This window comes from Protopterus annectens, chromosome 9.part0 (assembly GCF_019279795.1).
Source record: "Protopterus annectens isolate FY-2018-M chromosome 9.part0, PAN1.0, whole genome shotgun sequence".
Taxonomy (NCBI): Eukaryota; Metazoa; Chordata; order Ceratodontiformes; family Protopteridae; genus Protopterus; species Protopterus annectens.
The window spans coordinates 129,621,926-129,649,425 of NC_056743.1; the positions used below are offsets into that span (position 1 = coordinate 129,621,926).

Below are 27,500 nucleotides of genomic sequence, written 5' to 3' on the forward strand. Positions count from 1 at the left end.
GGAGACAATGGGAAGGGAAAACAGCAGTAGGAAGGTATTCAAGGAGAACTAGCTTAGCTGGCAGGTGAAATGTATCAGAATCAGCCAATTACGCAGGCAGCAGACCAGCCCAGCCCAGAACACTGCTATAAACTAAGCAAACATCTTCCCCTCTGTTTTTTTCCCACACTCTACACCACTGGTGTATACAAGCGGGGAAACTTTAACAAACAAACCTGCAAAATGAGAAGGGCTGCAGCAGGCAACATAGAACAGCATGTGCAAGAGGCTGAGGGTGGTAAGGATGTGAATGCTGCCGAGCAACCCACAGTGAGGTGATGGAGAAGAGTGTATAGACCTAGGGTAACCTACCAGGGGCTACATAAGCTGGAGATAGTGGAGCGCTATAGGGTGGACAGAGACCTCCTACAGAAAATTGTTGAGCTGTGCCGGCCACACCTGACACACCAGACTGACCAAGGGGAACCCATCCCAGTGGTATGTGTAGGCCTAGGTATACTAGCCACAGGTACCTCCCAAAGCACCACTGCAGATATCATGGGGATCTCACAGGCATCAGCATCCAGAGTATTCCACCAGTTCCTGGATTCCATGTCAGCAAATGCCAGTAAGCAGGTATATTTCCTCAGCACCCATGAGGTGTTGACCAGCAATATTCATCTCTTCCACCAAATAGCAGAATACCCTGGGGTAGTGGGTGCTATAGACTGCATGCACATATGCATCAAAGCACCACCCGGTGAGCAGGGTAGGGCCTACATCAACTGCAGGGGCATCCCCTCTATCAACTGCCAGGTCGTATGTGATGCCCAAGGCATTATAATGAATGTGTGTGCTGGCTGCCCTGGAAGCTATGACGATTCCCACATATGGCATCTGACGCAGCTGTACCAGAGATTTTCCAGTGGGGACATCCCCTATGGTCACCTAGTAGGGGATGCTGGGTACACACTGGAGCTGTGGCTAATGACACCCATCAGAAATGCACACACACCTGAACAGCAACGTCATAATGAGGCACACGCACAGGCCAGACATATAATAGAGCGTGTGTTTGGGATGCTCAAGTCACGGTTCCGGCGTCTAGACACATCCGGTGTAACCTTGCAGTATTCACCAGATACATGTACCCAAATTGTTATGGTATGTGCTTTGCTACACATATATGATCCTGCGGAAACAGCTGCAGCAGGAACAGTATGGGGCAGGGGCCACACAGCCCCCCACCAATGCCAAGGCCTGCACAGGCACAGAGTGACCTGAAGGAGGAACAACCTGAGCATGCCCAAGTAGGCAGAAGGAGGCATGCCTAGTATGCCCTAGCCTTGGCAAAGAGGCAACACATAGCACATGCACTGACACAGTAGGGACCCAGGGAATAACACCTCTCTCTGACTCGCACATACAGTAAAAGGGATGCCAAATATGACGCTACCTGTGCTCAACCATGTATAGGGAGTGTACTATGTGCATCTGACATAGGCAGCCCTCCAGCACCATCTGCAAGTCTGGCACACCCTCAAGGTAAGTCAATCAACCTACCAATTGCCAAATGGAGTAGAATGTGTTGTTACCTGTAGCTATCATATGGATGTGAGCATGCAAGGGAATTGGGTGGCTGAATGTTATGGCTGCAGACAGTAGACAGCCATAGTGGCACCATGACATCTATAACATACTGGAGTCACCACAGTAGCCAGTACTACACAGGGTGACAATACCCACTTCAGGAAATGTGCAGAGTTACATGTGTGTCCATATGACCCACACATGCCAATCAGGATGATTCACATATCCAACAACAGTCTCAGCCAGCAGGACAGGTGTAGACAAACCCAAACAGAGCCTGTGCCATGGCCCCAGAATGATTGCTATGGTTAACCCCCCCCCCCCAGACCTACACAGACAAACCACAGAAGGGCAGGTAGTGAGATGTTAGTTCTGAAGGGTAGGAAGTCAGACAAATATGTAGGGCAACCAAAGCCATGATCTGTAGTACACTGGTATGCCTCTAGTCAGTGTTATAGTTAGCAATACAGAATGAAATGGAGTACCTGACATACCAGTGCAGTCATAGCAAATGTGTACAAGTTTCACATGTGTCCCCTACATAGTAATGTAATAGTCAGATGTGCCCCCCCAACCCTGTGTAGAAATAGTCAGGTGTGCCCCCCCATCCTACATAGTAATGTAATAACAGTGAGGTGTGCCTCCCCACTCCAGTGTAGAAATGTAGAAACAGTCAGGTGTGCCCCCCCTGCTATGCAGAAATGTAGTAACAGACAAAGCCAAATGATCAATGGATACCCCACATAGACAGCATGCTACCTGTTGGAGTACAACACAAAGGTCAGCAGTGCAGCACAAACTACCTGGACACGATCCACAAATTCAATACAGACGGCCATACTGGGCATGCTCACACACATAAACACATGAAGGCCATGACTGCAAACACCAGTGGACCAGACATATCTGGCAGTTGTAGTTGTTAGAGCAGACACTCGTCAGTATGCACCACTCACGCCTTGCACACACAGTGGATAGGAATACAGGCATATATGTCAGGATAACACACTATAATGAGCCAAAGGTAGATGTACATAGATGTGTGGAAGAGGGTGACTGTGACAAGGAGCCATCTAGGCCTGTCCCACCCAGCATACAGCCAAAGGACCCTAAACACATAAGGTGCAGATGTCACTCACTGCAGATACTAGCCACCAGTATTTGTCAGCATTACAGACTGTGTGGTGCACGGGCCAGCTGTGCAACATGATTGTACAAGGAAGTAGTCATCTAGCAGCTGTATACACGTACCAATGACATATGACCCAGTATGTGCCGCATGTGGCGTGTCATCCCTAGATAAATGGGTTATGGCCAGTGCACACACCACCCTCCCCATAGCCCTACTATGACAAACCTGTTGAGGTCATCCAGTGTGAAATACACCTTTGGGAGAGTTGTAGCCCAGTAATCTCCATGGCATGTTCCATAACTGTGAACTGCTGTAGTGTGATAAATTAGTTAGGTAGGAGTTATAACCCCAGACTTGGCAACTGTGTGTGTGTGAGTGTGTGTCTGTGTATGTGTTTGAGTGCGTGTCTGACTGTGTAGAGAGCAATGCTTTTTAGGGTATTCACACTCCTTACAATTCATATACTCAACTTTGGCAAGGCTGCTGATGTCACCCACCTAGAAATACACCTCTTGGAAGGTTGTAGTCCAGTAATCTTCGTAGCATGTCCTGTAACTGCGTACTGCTGTAATGTGATGTAGAACTGTGGTAGGGATCTATCCCCACCCATGGCAGGTCTGGATGTTTTGTGTGTGTTTCAATGTCTGTGCACAGAGCAATGCATTTGAGGCTAGTCACACGCAGTACATTTCAAATGGCCTACTTTGGCAATCCTGCTGATGTAATTTATTGTGAAATACACCTTTGGGGAAGGAGTACCCTAGTAATCCCCGTGTTGCATCCTATAACAGCTCCATGCTGTAGTATGATATAGATCTCTGTTAGGGGTTCTATACTCACACATGTCGGTTGTGGATGTTTTGTGTTTGTGTCACTGTCTGTGTAGGGAGCAACGCATTTTAGGCTAGTCACACTCACTACAGTTTGAATGTCCTACTTTGGCAATCCTGCTGATGTCATCCAATGTGCTATACACCTTTGGAGAAGGAGTACTCCAGTAATTTCTGTGGCGCGTACTATAACTGTGTATTGCTGTAGTGTAAGAAACTAGTTAGGTAGGGGTTCTATTCACAGACATGACGTGTGTGTGTGTGTGTGTGTGTGTGTGTGTGTGTGTGTGTGTGTGTGTGTGTGTGTGTGTGTGTGTGTGTGTGTGTGTGTGTGTGTGTGTGTGTGTGTGTGTGTGTGTGTGCATAACACATATCCTGTATGGAGGTGGTTGTGAGTATGAGACACCTGTGGCCAATGTGGAGTGGGTTTTGCGTATTTCTTATATGGTGGCCCTGCTATATATCGCAATGTCCACCATACAGGGATAACAGATGTGAAATAGCTGAGAGGCTGGGGTGCAATGCCGTACTCATAGATGTGACATCAAGGCCAGGCAATCACAGTTAACCCCAATATTACTCAGAACACGCACTGAACCAATGTCTCATATACACACACATGCCTAGGCAACAGCCAATATGTGGGTAGTACACTGCATATTGGCCACTGATAGTAACTATGGGGTGATAGCTGTGGGCTACAGAGGGCATGGCACCCTGTCCATCACCTAAAACACCTCTGGTGCCATCACATGTGACCCACAAAGGACATACCATGCCTGACAACATGCCCTGTATTGACAGATGCCACTGACACCAGGCAATGCTGTTGGCATGCTATCAATTTAGGTGCAGGGTAAACCTGCTACCCATTACCAGTTCTTGCCACAGGTGGGCAAGACTGGCACATCTGATGATGATCTGTGTTCACAACATGAGCCAGACACCCCAGGTACAGTTTCACATGTCACTGTGCATGCATGTGGAAGGTGTGCACATCCCAGACACTGTCCATGTCATTGACTAAGGAACACATACATGGCAAGCGATGCACGCCACACACAATAGTCACCCAAGTGACGATGGGGGATATAATACCCACCTGTGTGGGCAAATGCAGACACTACAGCCTGAGCCACAATGCAGACCATTGTCATGTGACCTGATGCCAAGGTATACCCATTGCCTAGCCTTGTACAGCAGTCTGGCACAGTCGGCCACCACACACCCCTGCAGACATGCACCCATGCATGTCAGTACTGGCACCCTGTGTGTTTGTGTGCGTTTTGTATGGTGCGTATGTTGACATCCATACTCCCTACAACCTGTATGGGCATACTGAAGCATGCTGTCTGATGTCAGACACTTCCCCATACCCTTTGCCCACACAACCCTCGTATGACCCGTGTGGTGCATGTGATACCTGCACAGTGATGTGTTGTGGCAATTCCACTACTGATGGGTTGTAATCCTGGCCCTGCCAACTGGGTCAGTGTGTGTGCGTCCCTGTGAAAGTGTGGCTGTGTTGATGCTGGCACCTGTTCATGCGGACAGGCACGTGTACATCACCTACCTTATAGCTACCGTATCCCTTTTGCAGATGTCAGTCACCATCACATATATGTTCTGAGGGCTCCACAACAGGTAACCCATGTGGCGCATCCAATAACTGCATAAAAATGTGATAGCACTACATAGTCATCGGGGTTTGATACCCTGTGCTGGTAGGTGTATGACACAAACATGCTTAGGTTTTACTCTCCCACCACTCCTTGACTTGTCTTTGCCTCTGTCTGCCTCTCCCACTCCCTCTCTGGTGGATGTGGAGACATACACCTGCTTTGTTTCACAGCAGCATGTGTATTTTAAGTGATGCTCATGATCAGCTGATGGCCTCTGCACAAATTGCAGCCCTCCCCTAGCTGATTGCATGTGGAACAGCAGTGGTAACATTACCATAGCTAGTTGCATGGAAACACACTGCAATATCTAGGAACATCATGTTGGTGTTGGCCCTTTTCATTCACTGTGAGCAGGAACTAAATCTGTTGTTTGGCAAACAGCATCTCAGATGGATTGGGGATTTAACTCTAACGACATACACTGTGGAAACAGGGCAACACACAGGAGGGGGATGTGCCTGACGTGACTACAGACTGTAAGTGTTGCTATACTGCATTTGGGGTACTGTTGATTTAACAGTGTGTGTGTGTGTGTGTGTGTGTGTGTGTGTGTGTGTGTGTGTGTGTGTGTGTGTGTGGATATGACTGTCCTACATGTCTCAATACCTGCCATGTCAGTTCCATGTTTATGAGGAATCCCCATCTGCAGGGACATCTGCAGACAGGACAGTGTGTTGTGTCTTTGGTTTCATGTGTTACCAATGGAACATCTATGTGTGGACTGCAGAAGGTAGTATGAGGATTGCAGTCTGTAGATGGTGAAAGCCATGACTGTTACTGGCTTCTTATCCCTCCTAGGACATATGTTGCAACAAACCCTGTTATGACCGTAAATGTATGGGGTTATCACAGCAGCATGTCATTATTGGCCCTGTGTATGTGCTTCCAGCTACAACTCTGTCAACCTGTGTACATATGTCGTGCATGAAGTGATGCATATGTGCTGTACACCATAATTAGTGTCATCATATCTGATAAGCCAGTGAGATATCAGACTGCTGCACATGTTATGTACAGTAGGAGTTACATTTGATGACATAACCTGGACATTCTTTGGATGTTTGTACAGTACTGAGGTCTGTGTACTTATGGTAAATGTCGACAGTGTGTGTATTGTTAATATGTACTTTAGCCTATGTACAGACTGGTAGATGTCATTGTTCTAGGTCCCGTCCTATCTGATGTTACATGCTGCTCCACTGTATGGTACCGTATTGGCGTACATGTTTGTAGGGCCATACACACACACGTACCATACCACAAACAGCCATCAGACCAAACTGTGTAGCAGCCCAGTATATGTAAGGTCAGTCTGTGAGTGGCACATGTGAGGGTGGTGTTGAACAGATGTTCCATATAGCAGCAGTTGGTAATGTATTGCAGGGCAGACCAGCTTTGCTGGGTGAGAGAGATATCAATACGTGTAAGACAGATGTTGCTTGAGCCCCCTCAACCCCATTAACGGTGCCTGTGTTCATATGTATCTTTATGTTCTGTATTATATCTATAAATATATATCTGTATATACATATCTATATATATTTATCTCTCTCTCTCTCTCTCTCTATATATATATATATATATATATATATGCATGTGTATATATATATATATATATATATATATATATATATATATGTATGCATATATATGTATGTGTATATATATATATATATATATATATATATATATATATATATACACACACATATACATATATATATATATATATATATATATATATATATAGACATATATAGACATATATGTATAGATGTATGCATGGAGAGAGATAGGTATATATCTATTAAGTTTTATGTGTATATATATATATATATATATATATATATATATATATATATACACACACACACACACACACACACACACACACACACACACACACACACACATATATATATCTAATGTTTGTGCTGAATGATATGTTTGTGATAACATCAGAGTTATTTATATCTGTCGTGACTTAGTGGTAAATCACTTTGCCTATGGTTTGCAGGGTTCTGGGTTTGAGCCTTGCAGAGGCTGTTTATTTGGTGCTGGGCAGAACATGGTCCATTGGATACAGAGTGATTAAGGCCCTTTAAAGCAGTTGTAAGCGAGTTTGCGTGGAGGTAAGCACTGCTAACTTCCGGTTACAGTTTCTTATACTCAAGTTAGCTTCTAAATTGCTTAACTTGTGTGGGCAGTGCTTACTGCTGTGCAAACAGGCTTAAACCCTCTTATTGCTGCTTAAAACAGCTTACTCCTTCTTACCCCCGTGCTAATTTCTTTAAAAGAAAAGAAAAAAAGGTTGATAGGAATGTGGTGAAAAAGGGGCACAAAGAGGGAAAGACAGTAGAGAAAATAGCTAGGGATGTGCAGGAAGGATGTAGGGAAGGTCTATAGCTGCCCATTTCTTCTACAGCAACAGCTGTACATATACACTGAATTTGGAGGTAGATTTGGACATTCGAACCCCTGGGAGAGGGGTGAAGACAATAAAACTTCTTTGTGATGCCAATTAGACCAGATTACATGTATCCAGTGGACACGTGCAAAATGGACAGCTATGTGTGTGGAGAGATTTTTTTGTGGGAACAGATTGCCCTTTTTTTCAGGTGGGAGTGGGATGATGGGGAGGGGTAGTAAGTATATTTGGGGAGGCAGGTTGGGTAGGTTAACAGACAAGACACACAAGACGCATACAGGGGGTGGTATGTGACATGGGGGTAAACACTTTGATGGGGAGGGGTGTTGGGATATCGGACGCCCGCAAGCCCCCTAGTGGTAACAGTGGGACAGAGGTCTCCACTCATGGGCATTCACCACTGCACCTCCACAGCCCTGAAGGTGGCTGTGCTGGGGCCTGAGCCACAGAGCCAGGCTAACTCTCTGATCGTGACACATGGCCCTCAAGCTGGTGTAGAAGATCACCGATCTGGTTGTTCGCTCTACGTACCATGACCCAGACCTGGCGACTGGTGACAGGTGCCTCTCCGCGCCCTCTCCCGGGGGGGGGGGGGCCCTATCCCCTGAGGTGGTTCCACCTGAAGTTGGTGCAGGACCAATAGACAGGGAGGTGTGGAGTTGGGCCCCAGACATGCTGGTGCCCGGTGCCTCGGCCAGCTGAGGTGGGACAGGTGGGTCCACTGGGACCGGCCTTCCTAAAGGTTGCTATAGTGTTTAGATTTCAACATCATATATGGAGATTTCAACATCATATATAGATTAGTAATAGTCAACACATTCCAGGGTTAGGTATAACTGCATGCATAGATATTCCCATTAACCCAGACACCAGGTACGGAACAGTCGCTTAGCAAACAGAACACCTGCATATATGGGACCACAGTGGTAATAAGTACAGCATGCAGGTACGTTGATGGCACCATGCCAACAATGTTGGAATAATTCAATATGGCACATGCATGGGAACCATTAGAATATTTATCAAATGATTGGCCGTTATCAGAGTCAGTACATACCAGTTGTGGTGGGTATGTTGATTATCGTTGGAGATAAGGTGGGGGGAGAGAAAGAAGTCAATTAACAAGTTGTATATTCCTGTACTCCACATTACTTTCCTAGTCAGTGCTATCTGTACCTTGCAAGTCTTACTATACTACCCTATAGACCTATATTGGACACTGATATGGCTGTCAACATCATTACACTTGAACCAGTTTTACCTGCAGTATACACCTCTTACCTGGTATACCTGTGGAGGGAATGTTTGTTAACACTGACTAACTTTTTGTACTCATATGGCCGGATTCCGGTGGATGTTTTGCACTATGCTGTCCAACTCTTTCTGCACAGACTCTGGCCATGTGTTGACCACATGCTGGTATGCCTGGACATATCTAGAATATTGGCCTCTTCCACCTTTATTGACCTGACACACACATATACATGCTTTCCTACACAGTTATATTATGTAGCGCAGTGTGGGCAAAGGTGACCAGTGATACTTTATTATTCAGAGAAACTGCAACACTCACAAACCCCTACAATGCCAGGGTGGACGGTACCAGTACAGGTTATATTGGTCTGTATTTCACAGCACAGTGTTTGTATCCAATGTACCTGTGGGAGCAGTGTTTGTTAGCACTACCTGACTGTTGCCACACAAGGTTCCAAGTTACACATTAGTATTATGCAGATACATCTCACTCTGTTACTGTACACACTCTGACCATAGTTTAACAGATTGGGGTGTAAATGGGACATACGTGGCTTCTTAGTCACATAAGGTATTGAGGAGTTGCTAGTGTACCAGGTTTGTTGTTATAGATGTGTGTCAATCAGTTGTATTTCCTGTTTGCTGCCTATATGTCTGGGATCATCTCACTGATTTCCCAGGGGGACAGGTTGATAGGCATTAGATATGGGCCACTTTAATAGACAGTCTGGACATATCTGTACAGTTGTGGTTTATAATGCTGTATGCAGACTACTACCACTGGCAGGATTCAAACTCTGGCTATATGTGCTAATAAAACATCAGTTCACATCTCAGTTGCAAGTGTTATTCGAGTTTTGTTGTCTGCATTTCCCCCTTTACTGTCTGTGTTTCTCAGTTGTACTAAATGGTCTCTGGGGATTACACCTGTCATATACAGGCATTCCTACACATTCACATTATGGTGCATGGTGTGGGTAATGGTGCTTAATACTACAGTATTATTACATGATTGCAAATCTACATTACCATATGATACCAGAATATGCACATAAAGTCCAGCAGTTAGACCTGTTTTGTCAGGCTTTTACACCTTTTATTGCCATATTAACAATATGAGACTCTTATATTCTCTTGTGTATGCAGTACTTGCCTTGAACAATGCAGGTTTTATACTAGCAATTACTTTACTACTACTACTTTTCTTTTTATTTCCTATGCCAGTAAAAGGCATGAGTATTACTAACCTGCCTCCCATCGCAACTGTGCCATGCGGCAGATGTGGGACTGCTGGTTCAAGGCCCGCTCCATTGCAGCTGTGGAGAACATAAGAGGAATATTTAGCCATACCTATCCATGATATACCTGAGCTGGCAATTATTAAACAGGTAGTGGACTGATACTTACACACGGCTGGGACATCCCCTGATGCTCTAGCCTCTTGGAGCCACTCCTCCAGGAGGTCCCCCTTCCACTGCTTCAGGTCGGCATAGTGGTGTCTGACCTGCTCACCAGTTTGGGGTATGCCAGTGGCACTGGTGAGGTTGCGGGCGAGATGGTCCCAGGCCTTCGCCTTATATTGGGAGCCGTGGTACTGGCCCTGCAGCAGTCTCTGTGCATTGTCTTTAACTAGGAGTCCAGCCATGATCTTGGACTCCTGGATGCACCAGCGCTGCGCCCGGATGCGCACTCCTTCTCCACTTAGTGCCTGCAAGGGGAAGCTGCAACCAGTTATGAGCTATATTCCTGCTCTTGGGTTTAAGTAGGGCCGATGTCCTGCACTTTTCCTTGATTGGCTGGTTTTGAAAAGGCTAAGCTATGGGCAAGCCTTCTTACCTAAGGTTGGCATTGTTTAAAGGGGTATGCCACTGAGCACAAAGAGTTAGCTGGTGTACACATTGCTCACACCTGCTAAGCTGGCCTGTGCAATGCTTGGTGTTGCCTACAGTAGACCTTCATTATAATGCCTTTTTGGCATTGTGTTATTATTCATTACACCTTATATGTATGCCTAGTATCCCTGATTGATGTGTACGTACACTGTGTGGGGTCCTTGTGTTTTACTGGGGACTTTGACACTCTTTTACAAGTACACCTCACTGCTGGGATTACTGCTGTACTCCATTTCACATATTTATGTTATGTAGTCTGTTATGGCACATATGACTGTATACTTATACCTTTCACAGGTTCAGTTTGGTTATACTATGGTGAGGACATGTTTACTACTATCTCATTCTTCTGTACTTCTGTGATGGCTTGGTGGATAGCTACTGGGACTATGGTGTATAGGGTCCTGGGTTCGAGACATGCATGACTGTTTATTATGTTGCTGGGCAGACAAAGGCCCATTGGATACAGAGTGATTAAGGCACTTTAAAGCAGTTGTAAGCGGTTTGCGCGGTGGTAAGCACTGCTTACGTCAAGTTATAGTTTCTTACACTCATTTAGCTTCTACTTTGCTTAATCTGTGTAGGCAATGCTTACCCCCATGCAAACGCACTTAAACACGCTTACAAGTGCTTACTTATGCTTACTACTGCTTATCTGTGCTTACACCTGCTTACTACTCCCTTATTCATTATGACACTGACTTTTCATATGTGCATTTAATGCAGTACTCCAGTTCATAAATATGTTATTTCGTGGGTTTTGCAACAAAAATATTGGTTATAACGTGCTTTGCCCTGTAAAGTAGACTGTGCTGCAGTGGGACTCGAACCAGGAATGCCTGCTCATTAGGCGATTTCTCTGCCCACTACACTATTGTTGTACTGCTTCATTTGCATATATCTTCCTTGTTATCCTCTTCAGCCTTTTAAGCTGCTTTAACAGTAGCTAAGCAATGGGCACACCCATGCACCTACGGTTATCTGTACTCGGATTTAAAAAAAAAAATTAAGGTGTTTCTTCATTTGATTTCTATGTACTGTTGCTGTTGTACACATGGGAGACTGTTGGTGGGGATATGTAGGCACCTGTGAGTGGTCTCACTTATTTATTTCCACTTTCTGCTGTTCTACATTGCAGGGGCATGTTTATTCTGAGAGCTCTGCTCTCTGACACGCCCCCTGCACTCATACATGCTCCATGTAAGCCTAGGAGGTCGGGCAGCGCACCTTCATTAATATGCATGGTGCGCTGCCGTCTTGCTCCTAAGCTGGTGCTTCCTTGCAGGACTAAGCTAGTCCTGCACGGAAGATTAGTGAACCCAGGGGTAGGACTGTTTGCAGGTCTGATCAGCTTTTTGTTTCCTTTCTTTCCAGATCTTTGGGTTTGGCTGTTTTTAAACAAACTTTCTCCTCCTGGATATCCAAGGCAATTTCCTTTTGCTATTCTTTTCACGGCAAATTGTACTTAGAGCTCATTCCACTAGGGCTGTTGTCCCTTCTGGTGCCTTCCTCAAGGGTTGGACATAAATTCTATCCTTGAAGCTGTTACTTGGTCGTCACTGCATATCTTTACTAAACATTATTATTTGGATATGGTTTCTAGGGCCAGAGCAGGTTTTGCTGAAACCATTTTGTGTGGGTGGGTATGTTGAGTGCTCTTCTCAGCCTTCCACCTCCCATTCTGTTTCTTGAGCTTTTTTACTCTCCCTTCTGTACCGAATAATGTAACAGTGATATAGAATGACATAGTACAGTTGTGTAAAATTGGACCATAACAGTAGATGTCCTCCTCTTCATTGTTGCAGTATTCACTCCCTGCCTTCATCCCCCTCTTGTTTATTCTGCATTTTGTTTCCTTCTGGATGTGTGTAGACTCCTTTGTCTTATGATGACTGTTCTCTTCTAGGGCATTGCAGTTTTAGGTAGTTACATCCATAAAGTCCCTTTTATGCCATGTGTTCTGTGGGAGAGCATAAATGTGACATACGGCACAACCAGGAGATCCCTGTTGAGCTTATTTATACTGGCCAAGCAACAGGCTGCCCATGGTGATACATCACTTCTGTACCAAATAGTGCAGCAGTGAAGAGGACATCAACTGTTATGGTAAGATTTTACCTAACTGTACTTTCTGTCACTTTGCTCTGTCATCACTAGCATACATACCTCTCAACTGTCCACATTGTTGCCTCACATTTTTGGTCTGTTCTCGTAAAAGTTTGACTTTCTGGCAAATCACTGAGGATTGACTTTCATATCCTTCAGAAAATGCACACTAAGAAATCCTATTATTCTAGCAACTTTTGTTAAGTTATGGGAGCAATATTTAAACTTTGTCTATATTTTTGGGCATTTGTACCCTAATATTTTAGACTTTGTCCAGATTTATTGTGCTAAAAATTTGAGAGGTATGCTGTCATGCGAGTTAGTTGGAATGGAAACGGTTTAAAGATTACAATGTAGGATTAATCATTGTCAGACCTGGAATCTGACACTCGTTAAGTACTGCAAACTGTTAGAATGATGCCAAACGCTTTACATTACCATTTCCATTATTTGTTTGTATATAATAACAGTGGAATTAGAAACAGATTCATGCAGATATAAGGTTAAAAGACAAAGAATACAACACACTAACTCACTAAGATGCATGATGCACACTGGGAAGTGCATTTGGCTAGTAGGTCCAGAGCAGCAAAAAATTAAATATGAAGTGAAAGGAAAAGATGAGTGTATATTAATTTTTAAAGTTTGCGTCACTCATGTTTCTACAGATGTACAAGCAACCTGCTCATAAAAAATAGTGCATTTGTCTAGTAGTAGTCAGAAATAGGCACATATCAAACTAGAAATTGAAAAAGGAATAGAAGAGTGCGTCTACTAATGCTCCAACCTTCTGCCATACACTTGCTTTTTATAGAATTACTAGCGGGTCAGAAAGTCACTGCACCATGCTAGTATTCAAAAATCACAACACCGTAAAACCTGAAATGAAAGAAAGAGAAATATGGTTTCCACTAGTTTACCTCACTCAGGTGCTTTCTATAGGTAGAAGCCATGTCATAAAGTTGTTGTAGTTGGCCAGGATTCACAATCACCACAGGATAAAATATGAAATGAAAGAAACAAAAAAAACTCTGTTTACTAATGTTTTAAAAGCTTTGCATTACTGATGCTCTTTGTAGAATGGCAGCAGCAGTCGGGTCATAAAATGCCCGAAAGGCTACTTAACAAAGGCTGAATCAAATCCGTGGGATTGTCCCTTTAAAGTTGTCTTCAGGATATTCCTTTGAATGGCATTTGTATGGCTGCAACTTTTTTTGTTTCTTACATTTATTAACATTACAAATTGAATTCAGCTTTCAGATCGTGAGGTTCCTTTATTTCATTAGTTCTGAAAAGCATTGCTTCATAGTCCATTGTTATTCCTAAGGTCTCCATTAGAGGTCCATGGATAAAGCTAGGGTTGCCATTGTGCTTGTTCTGCAGCCAGACCATCTTGAAGTAAGATGCAGGAGTTATGTAAGAAAATCACAATAGCATACTGCTGACTCAAGGTGAAAACTCTGGTTGCGAGGCGCATCTCAGTCGTCTTCTTCCCCTTTTCCTGTGTTTTCCATTCCTGCACCCATGACATGTTTTGAAGTTTTGTCTGCCATGGTAGTTGAAGGTTTTTACTTTTGCTTGAGTACAGCAGGAAAAAAACAAAGACTGGAAGGTGTGGGTTCACCCTTCTATTTCTAGTGACTGGAATGACCACGGGGGTAGAGTTTAGAGGTGTTGCGTGGAAAGAAAGTATGAGCTGTCCTACTTCTTGGGCAGTGCTGTTTATCTTACAGAGAGATGCTCACATGTAAAATATGTGTCATTATAGTGAGTATCTCACATAACCTTGTTTTTTTGTTTGTTTTATTTTATTTGCAGATACGGTTGGATTGAAGGTCATGTTGCCATTGTTCGGCAAGAATCTCATTTTAATTGTGCTGCTAATGCAACAGGAGTCATACTTCTGAACTCAACCCATTTCAGTGACAAATATGATGTTTACTGTTTCAATGGATCAGGTATTTATTCACCTTTTGTTTGCAGTAGCATGAGGATTTAAATGTGATAGCAAACTGACTGCATTTTATATAAGCATGAGTGAGTCTTGTTTTGGCACTTCGGTAGTGTTGTCGCCTCACAGTAAGACGTTATCCTGTTCAGTTCTCAGCTAGAGTGTCTTCTGTGTGGAGTCATGCATGAATGGGCGTACCTTCGTTGAAGGTTGTGCATCAGGGCCGGCAACCCTGCACGTAAATATCTACTGCCAATCATTAGCAGACCGGAGTTCCGCTGTGGCGACCCCTAACTGGGAAAAGCCAAAAGACGCAACATGAGTGAGTCTTGTTTTCTGAACAAAAAACAAGCTGTATGATTTCCGGTGCTTTGAAGGAGGTACAAGTTATATATTGGTAAATGTGTGCAGGGGATCCCTTACAGTGGAACGATATTTTATTTATTCGCATCTCGTTAAGTGCTGGGATGTCTGAGGGCAATGTGCTTCAGAAAAATTGAGAGACAAGGGAGTACATTGTCTGTCATTCATAGTGGCTTCTCAGACATGTTAGTGACCTCAGAGTGAAAGCAGTAATGCAAGGTATGCAAGGGGACTTGCTGCCACAAAAACTCTTTTTGTTTTTAGTTTCTCACTTGCTTGTAAAGTGACAAGCTTGAATGTTTTCATTTCAGAAATGTGTGTTCCCAGGCTGTCATTTACAAACATTTGACTGAATTTTTGTTGTGCTAACTCTTGGGTATCCGATATAGTTGGTCTGGTAGGCAACCTTGGTGAGGGTACAGTAAAGGATTATGGGCTGAACCCTGCAGTACCTTCTGGCCTTGAGTGCAGCCATTGTTTTCACACTGCCTTTTACATCCTTGAGGTTGTGTGTATTGCTGTGGACTATATGCCATTGGCAACTTGACACATAGATCCTTTCTTGGTGCATCTTTTTGCTGCTGGGCTCTGGAAACATGATCAGTCCCCACTACTATCTAGGTAGACTCCTCTCCATGCCACTATACCCAGTGCAGATCCTATAGATGCATGAATCGCAGTTGTGGAAGGGAGATTATCTTAACCTTTCCACAGCCCAAAAAAGGTTGCTACCCCTGGGCAATGAGCTGTACCTCATCATCTTTATGTTATTGCTGCCTTTCTGGCTGTGATGGTTCTAGAAGGAATGCTGCTTCTGGAGCCTCATTTGGTTCTGTATGGCAGCCAGTCCATTGTATGGTACTTGAACAAATCAGGGGGGAATTGCTCATACTCTTTCTGCAGAGAGGGAGGTACAAGTCACCTCCACCAGCAAGATCTTCATTTAAGTCCTTAGTTATAGGGAAGTGTAACTTTTTTATAAAAAAATTGGATGTTCTTTTGGACCATTACATGTTTCCTTGTGAGATTTGTGCAGTACTAGTGTCTTTCATTTTTCTGTACTTTATTATGGTGGGCAGTATTTATGGTACAGAGGGTCCCCTCACTATCTAGATATGTAGTATCAGCTCAGATTCTACTCTACAAGAGGAAAGGACCGCTATTATTTTCTTTTGCTGTGGAGGAGGAAAGCGTGACAGTTACATAGTAAACTTTTTCCCAGTGGATTGCCAACTGACTTTCTCGTTTGCCATCAGGCAGTGAAACATCAGAGGTGAAATGTTGCTGTCCGTGGGTATTCCACAAGCTGTATAGCTGCTAACATTATTTTCTTCAGAGAATATTTGTTTAACGGATATTTGTACTGCAGTTACTTGATTATTAGTTCACACAGTGTCATCAGGCTTTTTCCTTTGGAATTTGACACCAGCAGTCAGCTGCCTTTGGTATGTAGTGGTGTTGCGGTAGCGTTGTCACCTCACAGCAAGACGTTGTCCCGTTCGATTCTCAGGTTGAGCGTCTTCTGTGTGGAGGCATGCGTGAATGGACAAGCCTTCGTTGAAGGTTGTGCGTCAGGGCTGGTAACTCGGCACGTAAAAATTCACTACCAAACATTAGCGGACCGGAGTTCCGCTGTGGCGACCTCTAGCCGGGATAAGCCGAAAGACACAAGTCTTTACTAATGCATTAGGGTCAATAATGCCAGACTACACTAGATGTAGATAAGCCGATTTCCCTCTTTCTGGGCTTATCCAGTTCTTGGTTTGTTGGCTTGAAGGCATTAATAAGACATATGGGATACTGTGCATTCAAAAGCTAGTTAGCTGGAACACTTGCATATCCTTAATAGAAGATTTGCATATCTTCCTAGATGTCTTCATTTAGGGGAAAGTTGTAATTTTTTACTGGTGATGGTGTTTATTTTTGCAGGGTCTTTCTGGTATGGTTTGGCACGCATCTGCTGTAGAACCTTTTCCCTTTTTGTTATGGGCACACATGCACACTTGCACTTAAATAAAAGCCTTACCATATCTTGACTGGCTTTTCCCAAAAAGATGACGTTGACTAGCCAACTATTTCATTAATCTAATGAAGGCAGCGATTCTCAGAATTTTAGTGTGTAAATATGTCAATAAATTCACTGTGTTAAAGTCACTAACTGTGTTACTAGCTTATTTCATTTTTGTTTATTTAGAGTTAGTGTCCACGTGAGCTGTTTTGTTCTATTATAATTATTTTCCCTTTGAAAACTCTCACATCAGCGTAATTTGCATTTTGTAAGGTTATGTCTGTGATTTTGTTCCAGGTGAGAGCTACAGCTTCTTTTTTTACAATTTGGTTTTGTATACTTTGCTGTCTTGAATTGGTTACCTCTCTGGTTCATTGCATTTGAGGTCTTGAATACATATTTACTTAATATTTTATTAACTAGGCCTTTTATAACTTCTTTATAAGGATGTTTAGAAGTGAGAACTTTCCTACCAGAAGAATAGAATTTGCACTGTCTGAAGATTTCATAGCGGGTTGTCCTAAACTGTACTTCATAAAAAAGTAGTATAAAAAACATGATGGATAAGACATTCCTTAAGTGTAATAAATGTAGTGTATATCGTTTAGAAATACACTTGTCTAACAGGACACTATCTGCTGTGGTGCTTCTTATGGGTTGGTCACCTTAAGTTAGTATCTGCTTCATTTACTTGCTGGTTATGTACTGATGCATTCTGAGCCAGGTTTTAGTACAACTCTTGGTATATATCCACTATATTTGCCTCATTGTCACTATATTTCTGCCCTGTAGACCAGCCCTTTGATTCGGTTAATATTCACTTGCCACCATCTCCCACATCATTTCCAGATGTCTGCAGTAAGTCTTCTAACATTTCTTCCCATGTACAACTTTGAGTGATTTTCTTCATGCTGGGAGAGACAGAGTACGATGGTTTAGAGCCGTCAGGATTTATTTTGTCCATTCTTTGCATGATGACATCCATCGGAACGAATTCCTTCATTCCTTCCTTCATTTTCTGTTGTACATTTTATCATCTTCAGATGTTGTAGGGAAGCCAGGGCCTGTCTATATGGTATGGAATGAATCCTGGGCGGGATGTAGTCCATCACAAGATGCCCAGTCTTGTTAACCCATGCTTATGAGCAGTTTGGAGGACTGCCACTTCTTTCACTTGATTTATCATGAGGCTGTGGAAAGAAATCAGAGCCCTGAATAAAGGGAAAGTGACTTCCAAGATGACAGTAACCTTAGCAGTCGGCTGATTAGAGCTGTCCTTTGGTTTAATTTCTCTTAGTCGTTTTGGTTTCTAATACCATGATGGGAATGAACCCTGTTCCTAAGTCAAAGTATGATTAAAGTTCATGACATTAGTGCTGCTTTTATCTTTGATGTTAACCAAACGTGCTCTTTACAGCACCTGCCGTGTACTCTGAATGGACTCCTGCATTTCATATGGAGTTACATGTATTGGTGACATATCTAAATACGACTGTAAATTCTTTTTTATGAGACTCATTGCACCTACTACTATTGAAACTGTATGGGTATCCTTCCACATTGCCCTCATTTCTACCTACAAATCCTGGTATTTTATGACTTTGTGTCTCTCTGTACTTAAGACACTAATCACGGAGTGTAGCAGTTTCAGTGATCAATGTTACTTTTGTTTCCTTTACATAGGTTAGTTTATCTGGTTTTCTCACACCTGTTTTTTGAACTGTTGGTAATGGGTGATCCCATGTGCTTTAAGCTTCATCATTCTCTACGATGTTTTGTGGCTCATGTATCCAATGGTTCTCAGCTACTTCAGTATTGTAATGTTGCTCAATCTCCAGTGCAACAGTGTTGCCACATTATTATGCCTTCCAGTATACAGGCCCTCTGCCATTAATGTATCACACCCAGCAACAAGATATGCAACTGATTCCTATTTTGTTTTCTAGAACCTACATTTGTCTGTTTCTCCCACATGCTCATTGGACTTTGTAAACCAACATGTATGTAGTCCACTGTCCTGGGCCACCAACAGTAACCTTTCATCTTTTGGTTTAAATTCACTTGTCTTTAACCATTCCTGCATCAGATCCTGGCCAGCTTAAATTCATAGATTGCTACTAAGCGGATAACCCGAGGGGGCCTTTCTAAGCCAAGCCAAGTTTTCCCGAAAGAATGATGATGTCCTGTATCCAGGCCAGGCATTTAGAAGCTACCTCTGCCCATAAGGGACATGGGTTCCAAGCCCAGTGTAAATTTCCTATTCTCCACTTGTCTAGGCTGTGCTTAAACTGGTTAATAGACAAACTCAGCTTGAGAGCCTGTTCTATAGGAAGATAAGTCTGAGGGACACATATATCTGTCAGTCTATCATGTTCAGTTTGAGTCGCAGACAAAACTTCAGGTCCCTATACCATGTATTTGTGGTACTGTTTGACTTACGAATATGCAAGAGCTTCATAAGTGTGCAGTTTGTGGATGCTTTGTAAGTCGGGCATTGATCACCCCTAGCAATCTATAGGAGACTGAGCAGAGGGAAACGGCCTTAAGGCACTCTGCATAAGTCAAGTTTATTATGTTTGTCTTCTTTTTGTAAAATGACATTGTTCCAACAGTTTTCTATCCCTGCAACAATATTTATGCCCCTTCCAAATTTCTTGTCTTCTCCTAGGATCATAGGTGATTACTTGACTAGCAGCCTAGAACATTTACAAGTCTAACCTTGCTAATCCCAAGTATCCCCATTTGTTCTTTTTGGGTAGTTTGCAGAATGAATTTATGTAGAGAGCAGATCTGTAATCAACATTGGCTACTGATTTCCATTGGGGGGGGGGGATGGGTGCCACCACAGGGGCAAATTTCCAGTTTCCCATCCAGTTATCTAGGTTGAGTTTGACTAGGGTCAGTGAGGAGCTCTGTTTTATGTGAATAATAAGTGTATTCCAGAGATGCAGCAGTCTATGGGAGACACATCTGTCTCTCTAATATATTCTGTTAATGTCACAAGCTAGGTTGAGATTCCTAGCGTGAGGGACTCTTGGGCCATTTGACCTGCAGATGTGCAGCATTTCCATTAGGGCAGGGTTGGAGATTATCTATAAGCCAAGCACAAGTCACATCTCTGCAGCCTATAAGATACAGAGTAAAGTGACAGGGCTTCCAGCCTGTCCCTGTATGTCATGGTTTGGAATCCCTGTATTTTTAGTGTGAAACCTTAGACCATGGCTTTGGCACCAGTCATGTCTTTGTGTTAGCCCTTCTTGTAATATGTTGACATCATTGGGGACTCAATGATTGCTCCTAGTTTGCAATCAATGAATTTGTTGAGCCAAAGGCATCTACTTTGGTCTGGACTTCTGTGAAATAGATGCAAAACAGTAAGGGGCCCAGCACAGACCTCTGTGGTACTTCACTGGTGACTGGTCTACTGGTGGAGGTGGAGTAACCAGTTTTGACAGAGTGTATTCTGTCATTGAGCCAATTGGCTACCCATCTAGTAGTGTAAGGGCTAATCCCTGTCTGGCAGAGTTTCTCAGTGATGCCAGAATGGGGAATTGTGTTGAAAGCCTTGCCGCAGTCGGGTTAGGCAGTCTTCATCCGTGGCTTTGGTGACATTCTCAAAGAAGTCCACCAGGTGGCTTTGCTGACATTCTCGAAGTCCACCAGGTTTAATAAGCATGCTCTACCCTTAATGAAGTTAAGCTGGGTTGGATCCAGCATTTGGAGGTTGCCTACGCCCTTGTGATTCTTTCCATTACCTTGCAGATGAGGCTAGTTAGACATATGGGTTTGTAGTTTCCGGGGTCCGTTGATGGCCCCTTTTTGTGCGGGGGGAATTATTGTTGCTGTTCTTCATTCTGCAGGAACATAGCCAGTTCTCAAGCTATGATGAAAGAGAACACCAAGTGGTTCCACTGGGTCTTGTTTTAGATTGTTTAGTAAACAACCTGAGATGTTATCTGGTCCCAGTGAAGCCGTGTTTTTACCCTTAGCGAGTGCAGAGATGACCTGCTGTCTAGAGATACTAGGTAGAGGGTTGGTGTCAGGTATGCTTTAGGATATGGAAGGTGGTGATGGGATGGTGAAGTTTGCACTGAATCTATTAGCTAGCAGGTTGGTGATATCTTCCAGTGTAGTATGAGTGATCCCATCTACAACCAGTTCAGCACATAGCTCGGCATTCCCTTTTAGACTTTGGATGTAGTTAAAAAAAGTCTTATGATTATCCTTGGCTAGGGATGCAGTTTAGTTTCATAATTTGCTTTAGAAGATTTTAAAAGATTTCTAATTTTCTTGTTTAGGGCTATGAGGAACTCTGCCTCTGTAGATTGATATTCCTCTTGCTTTTGGACAATAGTTTTTTCCTCTTGCTGTATAATTTGTTTATTCTTGAAGTCCACCACAGTGGCTTATTTTTACGGGAAGACCTGGTTTTGAACTGGTCAGATAAAGCAGAGTTTATGCAATTGCTTAAGTCTTTGTACAGGACATTTGCGTACACTTCTGCATAGTGATTATTGATGTCTGCAATTGCAGGTGGGGTGAAGCTTTTTATACCATCGCTTAGTAGGCTGTAGTTAGCTTTGGTAGAGTTTTTTATAATTTTTGTTCCTGTGTGGGTGTCCGTTCCAGTAGTTACTTCAAACAAGACCAATTTGTGGTCTGACCTAACCAGAGAGAGCATCACACATGGGGAAGCACAGTGACTCCCCCATGTTGGTGTGGGTGCAAACTATCTGTTTCAGAGCAATTTTGTTAAAGTCCAGGAACCTCTTTTTTGCTTCAGTATGTCCCCCACTCTATGGAAGGATAGTTGAAATCCCCCATGACTAAGGTGTTGGGCTGTATTGTGAGTAAATCATTGGTAGGCAGTGTGCTTATCCTGGTTCATGGTGGGGGATCTATAGCTAGCAATGATGTGGTATAGTACTGGCTTAATAATTAATTGGACATGGAGTAGTTCGAGTCATGCTGTTGACCAATCTCAAAGTATATTTGGTTTTAATGAAGATGGCTTTATCTCCACCTTTGGTTTCTTCATGCTCATTTTGAGTTCTGAATGTGTAGAGGACATTGTAGCCTTGCTTGGCCAGGGTGCTCTCAGCAGCCTTGAACCATGTCTTGATAACTGTACAGGTGTCAGCATCCTCTAAGGTTAGGAGTGCTTTCAGAGAGTGCAGTTTTGTGCATAAACCTGTAGCATTAAGCAGCACAGCCCTGAGTTTGTCTCAGTTAGGCTTTGTTACATTTGAATATTTGTTGTTTTGACATTGCTTAAAAAAAGAGCACTATGGGGAGGCAAAGGCCTTTGCTAGTATCTGAAAGACTATGGGGGGACAGTTGCAGACCATCTCTAGCAAAGCACTAACGTCTGTCTACCATATACTCCCAGACTGACAGATACTGGGTACCCCTGGACTAAAACCAGAAGCTGAGCCAATTGTTGAAGTAGATCATTTTTTTTATCCTTCCCCTTAAACTCTTTCTTTTGTTTTTTGGCACATTCAGTTTCTGCATGAATTTTGTTTACTTCTGATTTGATTTCCATTCCTGCTTGACACCGATATCCTTCTGCTATACTAAGTAGGGGAGTCCTCTTAGACTTGTTCTTCTCATGTTTTAAAACTTTCACTATGTTTGGGTCTGGTGAGGTCAGCAGGTATGTATGCAGTCCTACAATTGTAGATCTACACATGTAATCGGTTTGAACTTGGGGATTTCCTTCTATCTCAGTGTGAAAACTGAGATGATATTAAAAATGCAGTAGACACGATCAATTTGGGTAAAATTTATTTACTGACTTGTAGGCAGGCTACATATATTGAGAAGGTAAGAGACAATCAATCAAAAAAAAAAGAAGAAAAAGTTCTGGCTGAAAAGAACATTGAAGTTGTATAGCAAAAACCATTTCAAAAGGAAATAAATATAACAAGCCACTTGGAGGTGTTTAAAATGAGTGAGGCACTGGAGGAATATTTAAAATCAAATGACAAAGGGCTAGAAATATAATTGTAGCTTTAATTTTCTATTCAGATAAGCTGATAAAACTGTGGAAATCAGAGTATGAAATGAAGAAAGACTGGCTGAACATGACGCCTCTCAAGAAGAATAGTTTCAAAATATAGTAGAGCTAGAAGACAGAGCATACAGTTTTATGAAAGAATAAATAATCAACTGGACTTCTGTTCCACAGCAGAAGTTAATTAAGGGAGAACATTATGTCAGTGCTCCAAATCTGGCCATTGTAACGTAGCCAAGACCTACATTAATGAAAGTTCTTGCATACCAACAAAAGGCTGTGTTCCTGACAAAACTGTGTCAGAATGGAAAAGTATAAAAAACTAGGGACACCACAGTAATTGTAGAAAATGATGCTTCTTTTCCACCAAGTGTACAGTGAATAAAGTTTGTCTGAACAACCAGGCATGTGAAGAGGCAAGAGTGAAATTCAAGTTTCTGTATCTAGCCGTCTTCAGAAAAGTTGTTTTTTCTGGAGAGTCAAAGGCATGTTTGGATGCCAAACTGGCTAAAGAGTTAATAAAACAAAGTTAAGCCAACCAAGAGTGAGTTAGCAAGTTAAAGGGGACTCTGCTTTACATTCTCCTCTCAATAACAAAACCTATAGAGGGTCTTTGCCAGTGTAACTGTTTCCATTGTTGCAAAAGAAAGCCCAGGAAATAACTAGAAGTATCAGTAGCCCCTTGGACTTGAATCAGAGACTGGTGTTGGGAGATCAAGATGATCGGGAGGAAAACAAGGTAAAACCTACTGAATGGCTGGGAGCAGTGTAAGGCATCATTCCCATCAATTGTAATTTAGACATGCTAATTATGGTTGTACATGAAGTGTCAGAAAGGGGCTGGTAATGTGTAGATTGTGTTAAACTAAGGGATGGTCTCTAAAGTGTAAACCTACTTTGTGACATATTTAGAATTCTACTGTTATTCAGAACCTTAGGCTCACATAACAATATTTTCTTTTCTTTTCTTTCTCTTACCCCTTTTTTGTCTCATTCCCTCAGTTAGCTAGACCACAGACTATATAGTGCATTAATTTCATACAGTAGCCATATCTAACCATGTATCTTATGCCTTTGGTAGTCTCTGCCTTTTTTATCATTGTGAACTAGAGATTTTTGCTAATTTATATTTTCTGTTAAAACATCCGTCTCACAAAGATTACTTGTTTAGACAGATTAACAACATGCAAATTATAATTCTTGTTTTCGTTGTCTGGATTTAAATAATCTCATAAAAAAACAAAGACACTAGTGGTCTTAGAACTTCATGTATAAGTTCAGTCTAAATAATTTCCAAAAATCATGAAACGCAGGTAGTGTTCCAAAGCAACAACTTACACATTTCTTGTTTTGAGATTTATTGTTTCATTAAATGTCAGAACAGTGTGTCTGAGTATTATCTTCCCTGCTAAATGACCAATAACTCTTATGTAACATGCCAAACTTTCATATATTTACAGCACTTCATGGCCCTGTTATACAGTTTTTCTCTCTCTCTCTCACACACACACAAGTGTCTGCCTCTAAGGTGTAGTGTGAGTTACATGTATTTCAAAGAAGCATTGTTCAATATTTCTTTTTTTAGCCAATTGGAAATAAATGATGTGCTTTCATTTCTAGGCACACGTGGATATTTAAGCACTGTATTTAACATCATAAACTAACTTGTAATGAAGAGCTCATATCAGCTCAAAAGCTCAAGTAATTACAAAACGTACATTGGTCCAATAAAAGGTATCATATTGTGTCTGTGTTCAAGTATCTCTGTGTTTAATGTTTAGAAGGAAAAATGAAGTGACTGAGGAAGTAACTGTAAATAAAATAAAAAAAAGTTTTGTTTTTATTAGCATTTCTAAAAAAATCTTCATGATGTAAATTGCATTTTGTATTCTAAAGCAGTTCTGTGTAGTATGTAGTCAGAGATATTTTAAAATGTGAAGTGGAAGAGTGTTGTCAGTGAATGATTGTATTTTATTCATGTTAAAGTAAGAAGTACATTACCTTAAATATAATGCATCCAGGCTTTAAACTGTAACAAGACAGGAAACATTGGAAAGAAGCAAGTTAAAGTTAAAACAAGATTGTGATCCTAGGCTGCTAGAGAATGTAAAAATATATTTATCATATTAGATATAAAATGAAAGGTTAATTTCCCCCCTGTTTGTAGAGTTGGATGCCTAGATTAATGTCCTTCGTTTTAGCTGTGTACAGCAGATTTTCATAAGTGAATAGTCTTGAAAAACAAGACAAAATGATGAAAAGTATGAAAATAGTACTTATTTCTCACATTTGCAAAGTTATCATAAATTAGCTGTTGATTTTTTTCCATTACTATCTGATTTTAAGATAAAGAGAAAACATGTCCAAGCAGTTAATTATAAAATGTCTGACAAGGACATGGGCAAGGGTTCTTTATTGCATTTGCAAAGTTGCTTTCTTTTTGTTTGTTTTTTCCACTAGTTAACGCCTTTGGAACCAGAGAGTTTGCAGATGCAAACCACTAATCTGGAAATATCTGAACAGTGTGTTATGTGTGAAATGTACAAGGCATTATATATTTAACTGTTAAAGGGAAACTGGGATGAAAATAAAGTTTGAAACTCTGGGAATTCAGTAGCTGTACAAATAATTTATTACCCAGCAACCAGAGTACTTCAGTACATTAAATATAAAATTACACAATTTAGTTTATTTACTTATCTAAGGGTAGCTAGTGCACTTTTTCTTAAAGCTAAAAGATAAAATTTGCTGAAAGCATGCAAATTGATTTTATATCTGGGAGGGAAATAGAGTTAAGATAAGGCCATATAGCAAACTGTGCAAGTGGAACACAGGATTTAACATGTCAGCATGGTTAACTTATTTTAGAATAGGTAACTCTGGTGGGTGCAGCTGCCGACTGGGAGCAACTGTCCCTGCATGAAGGTGTAGAGTTAGTTCCACAAAAAGTATAAATAGTTTCATCTGTTTGCTGCAAGTTAAAAGGGCTTGAGGGGTTAAAATATATTTATTTTTTGCCTCTTGAATATTTTTATTGAAGTGAAAAGGCTGGGAAAATATGATGTGGGTTCAAATTGAGATGAAAAGAATCAACTAAATAAAAGGTCAGCCTGACAAGCAGTGTGTGTGTGTGTGTGTGTGTGTGTGTGTGTGTGTGTGTGTGTGTGTGTGTGTGTGTGTGTGTGCATGTAAGCTGCAAGGCTGAAATATATATTTAAGGGAAATGTCATGTATAATATATAGAAGCAATCACTTCTTATCAGAATATCTGCTTTGTCAATATTATAGGTTCATAGGTTGGTACTAGGCTATCGGCCCTAAGGCTTATGCAAGCCTAGCCATAACAATTCCCTGGAAATTTCTTCCCACAATATTTACTTCTCTGGGCCCCTGTCTAGCAGGGCGACTGACATGATCCCCGGGGTGAATTTCCTATCTCCCATCCAATCATCACAGTTCCTTTTGAAGAGGGCCAATGAGGCGCTCTGCTTGACATGTATGGGCAGTCTATTCCAGAGTATGGGGAGTCTCTGGGTCAGGAGCCTATCCCTCCAGCATGTTTTGTTGATTGTGATGATCAGGTTTAGATCCCTGGAGCATGTGGCTCTGAGGGATTGGGATTTCTTTACGTTGAGCATGTCCAACAGCTCAGGGTTTGACATGGCCTTGTATGTTAAGCAGAGATCACCTCTGAGTAGACGATATGCCACAGAGTATAGCTGGAGTTTTTTTAAGACGGTCAACATATGGCATCTGCTTTAGGCCTGTGATTCTTTTAGTGAGGTATTTCTGTGGCCTTTCCAGCTGTTGCAGATGTCTTGTGAGGTACATACCAAATGGGGCATTATACTCTATAATGGGTCTAATGAGGGATGAGTACAGTGGGACAATGACCTCTTTTTTTCTGGATGAAAAGCCCTTAGTGATGAGGTGTGCCACATAGAAGGATTTCCTGACTGTTGTGGTGATGTGGTTATCGAAAGTGAGACCACTGCCCACTTGTGTCCCTAAGTCTCTCATCACACTTTCGATGTTTAGTGTCCTGCCACCTATGTGGCAGTTCATGGGTACATGTTTTTTTCCAAAGGGGATAACTATACATTTCATGGCATTAAGCTGGAGCCCATGACTCTGGCACCAGGCATCTGTTTCTGTAAGGCCTTTTTGTAGAATATCCACATCCTTTGGGGATTCAATAATGGCTCCCAGTTTGCAGTCATCTGCAAACTTTGTTAGCCAGAGTCCCTTAGTGTTGGCCTGTACTTCAGA

The 27,500-nt window shown here is 42.1% G+C and overlaps 1 protein-coding gene across 2 annotated transcripts in view; it reads left to right on the forward strand.

The window, feature by feature from the left end:
* Nucleotides 1–27,500, forward strand: part of CD44 (CD44 molecule (Indian blood group)) — a 284,952-nt gene that overhangs the window by 165,244 nt on the left and 92,208 nt on the right. For both annotated transcript variants that reach the window (XM_044082648.1, XM_044082649.1), the window contains exon 3: nucleotides 14,712–14,851. In XM_044082648.1, the coding sequence (XP_043938583.1) occupies nucleotides 14,712–14,851 (140 nt within the window). The remainder of the gene's footprint in view (nucleotides 1–14,711; nucleotides 14,852–27,500) is intronic.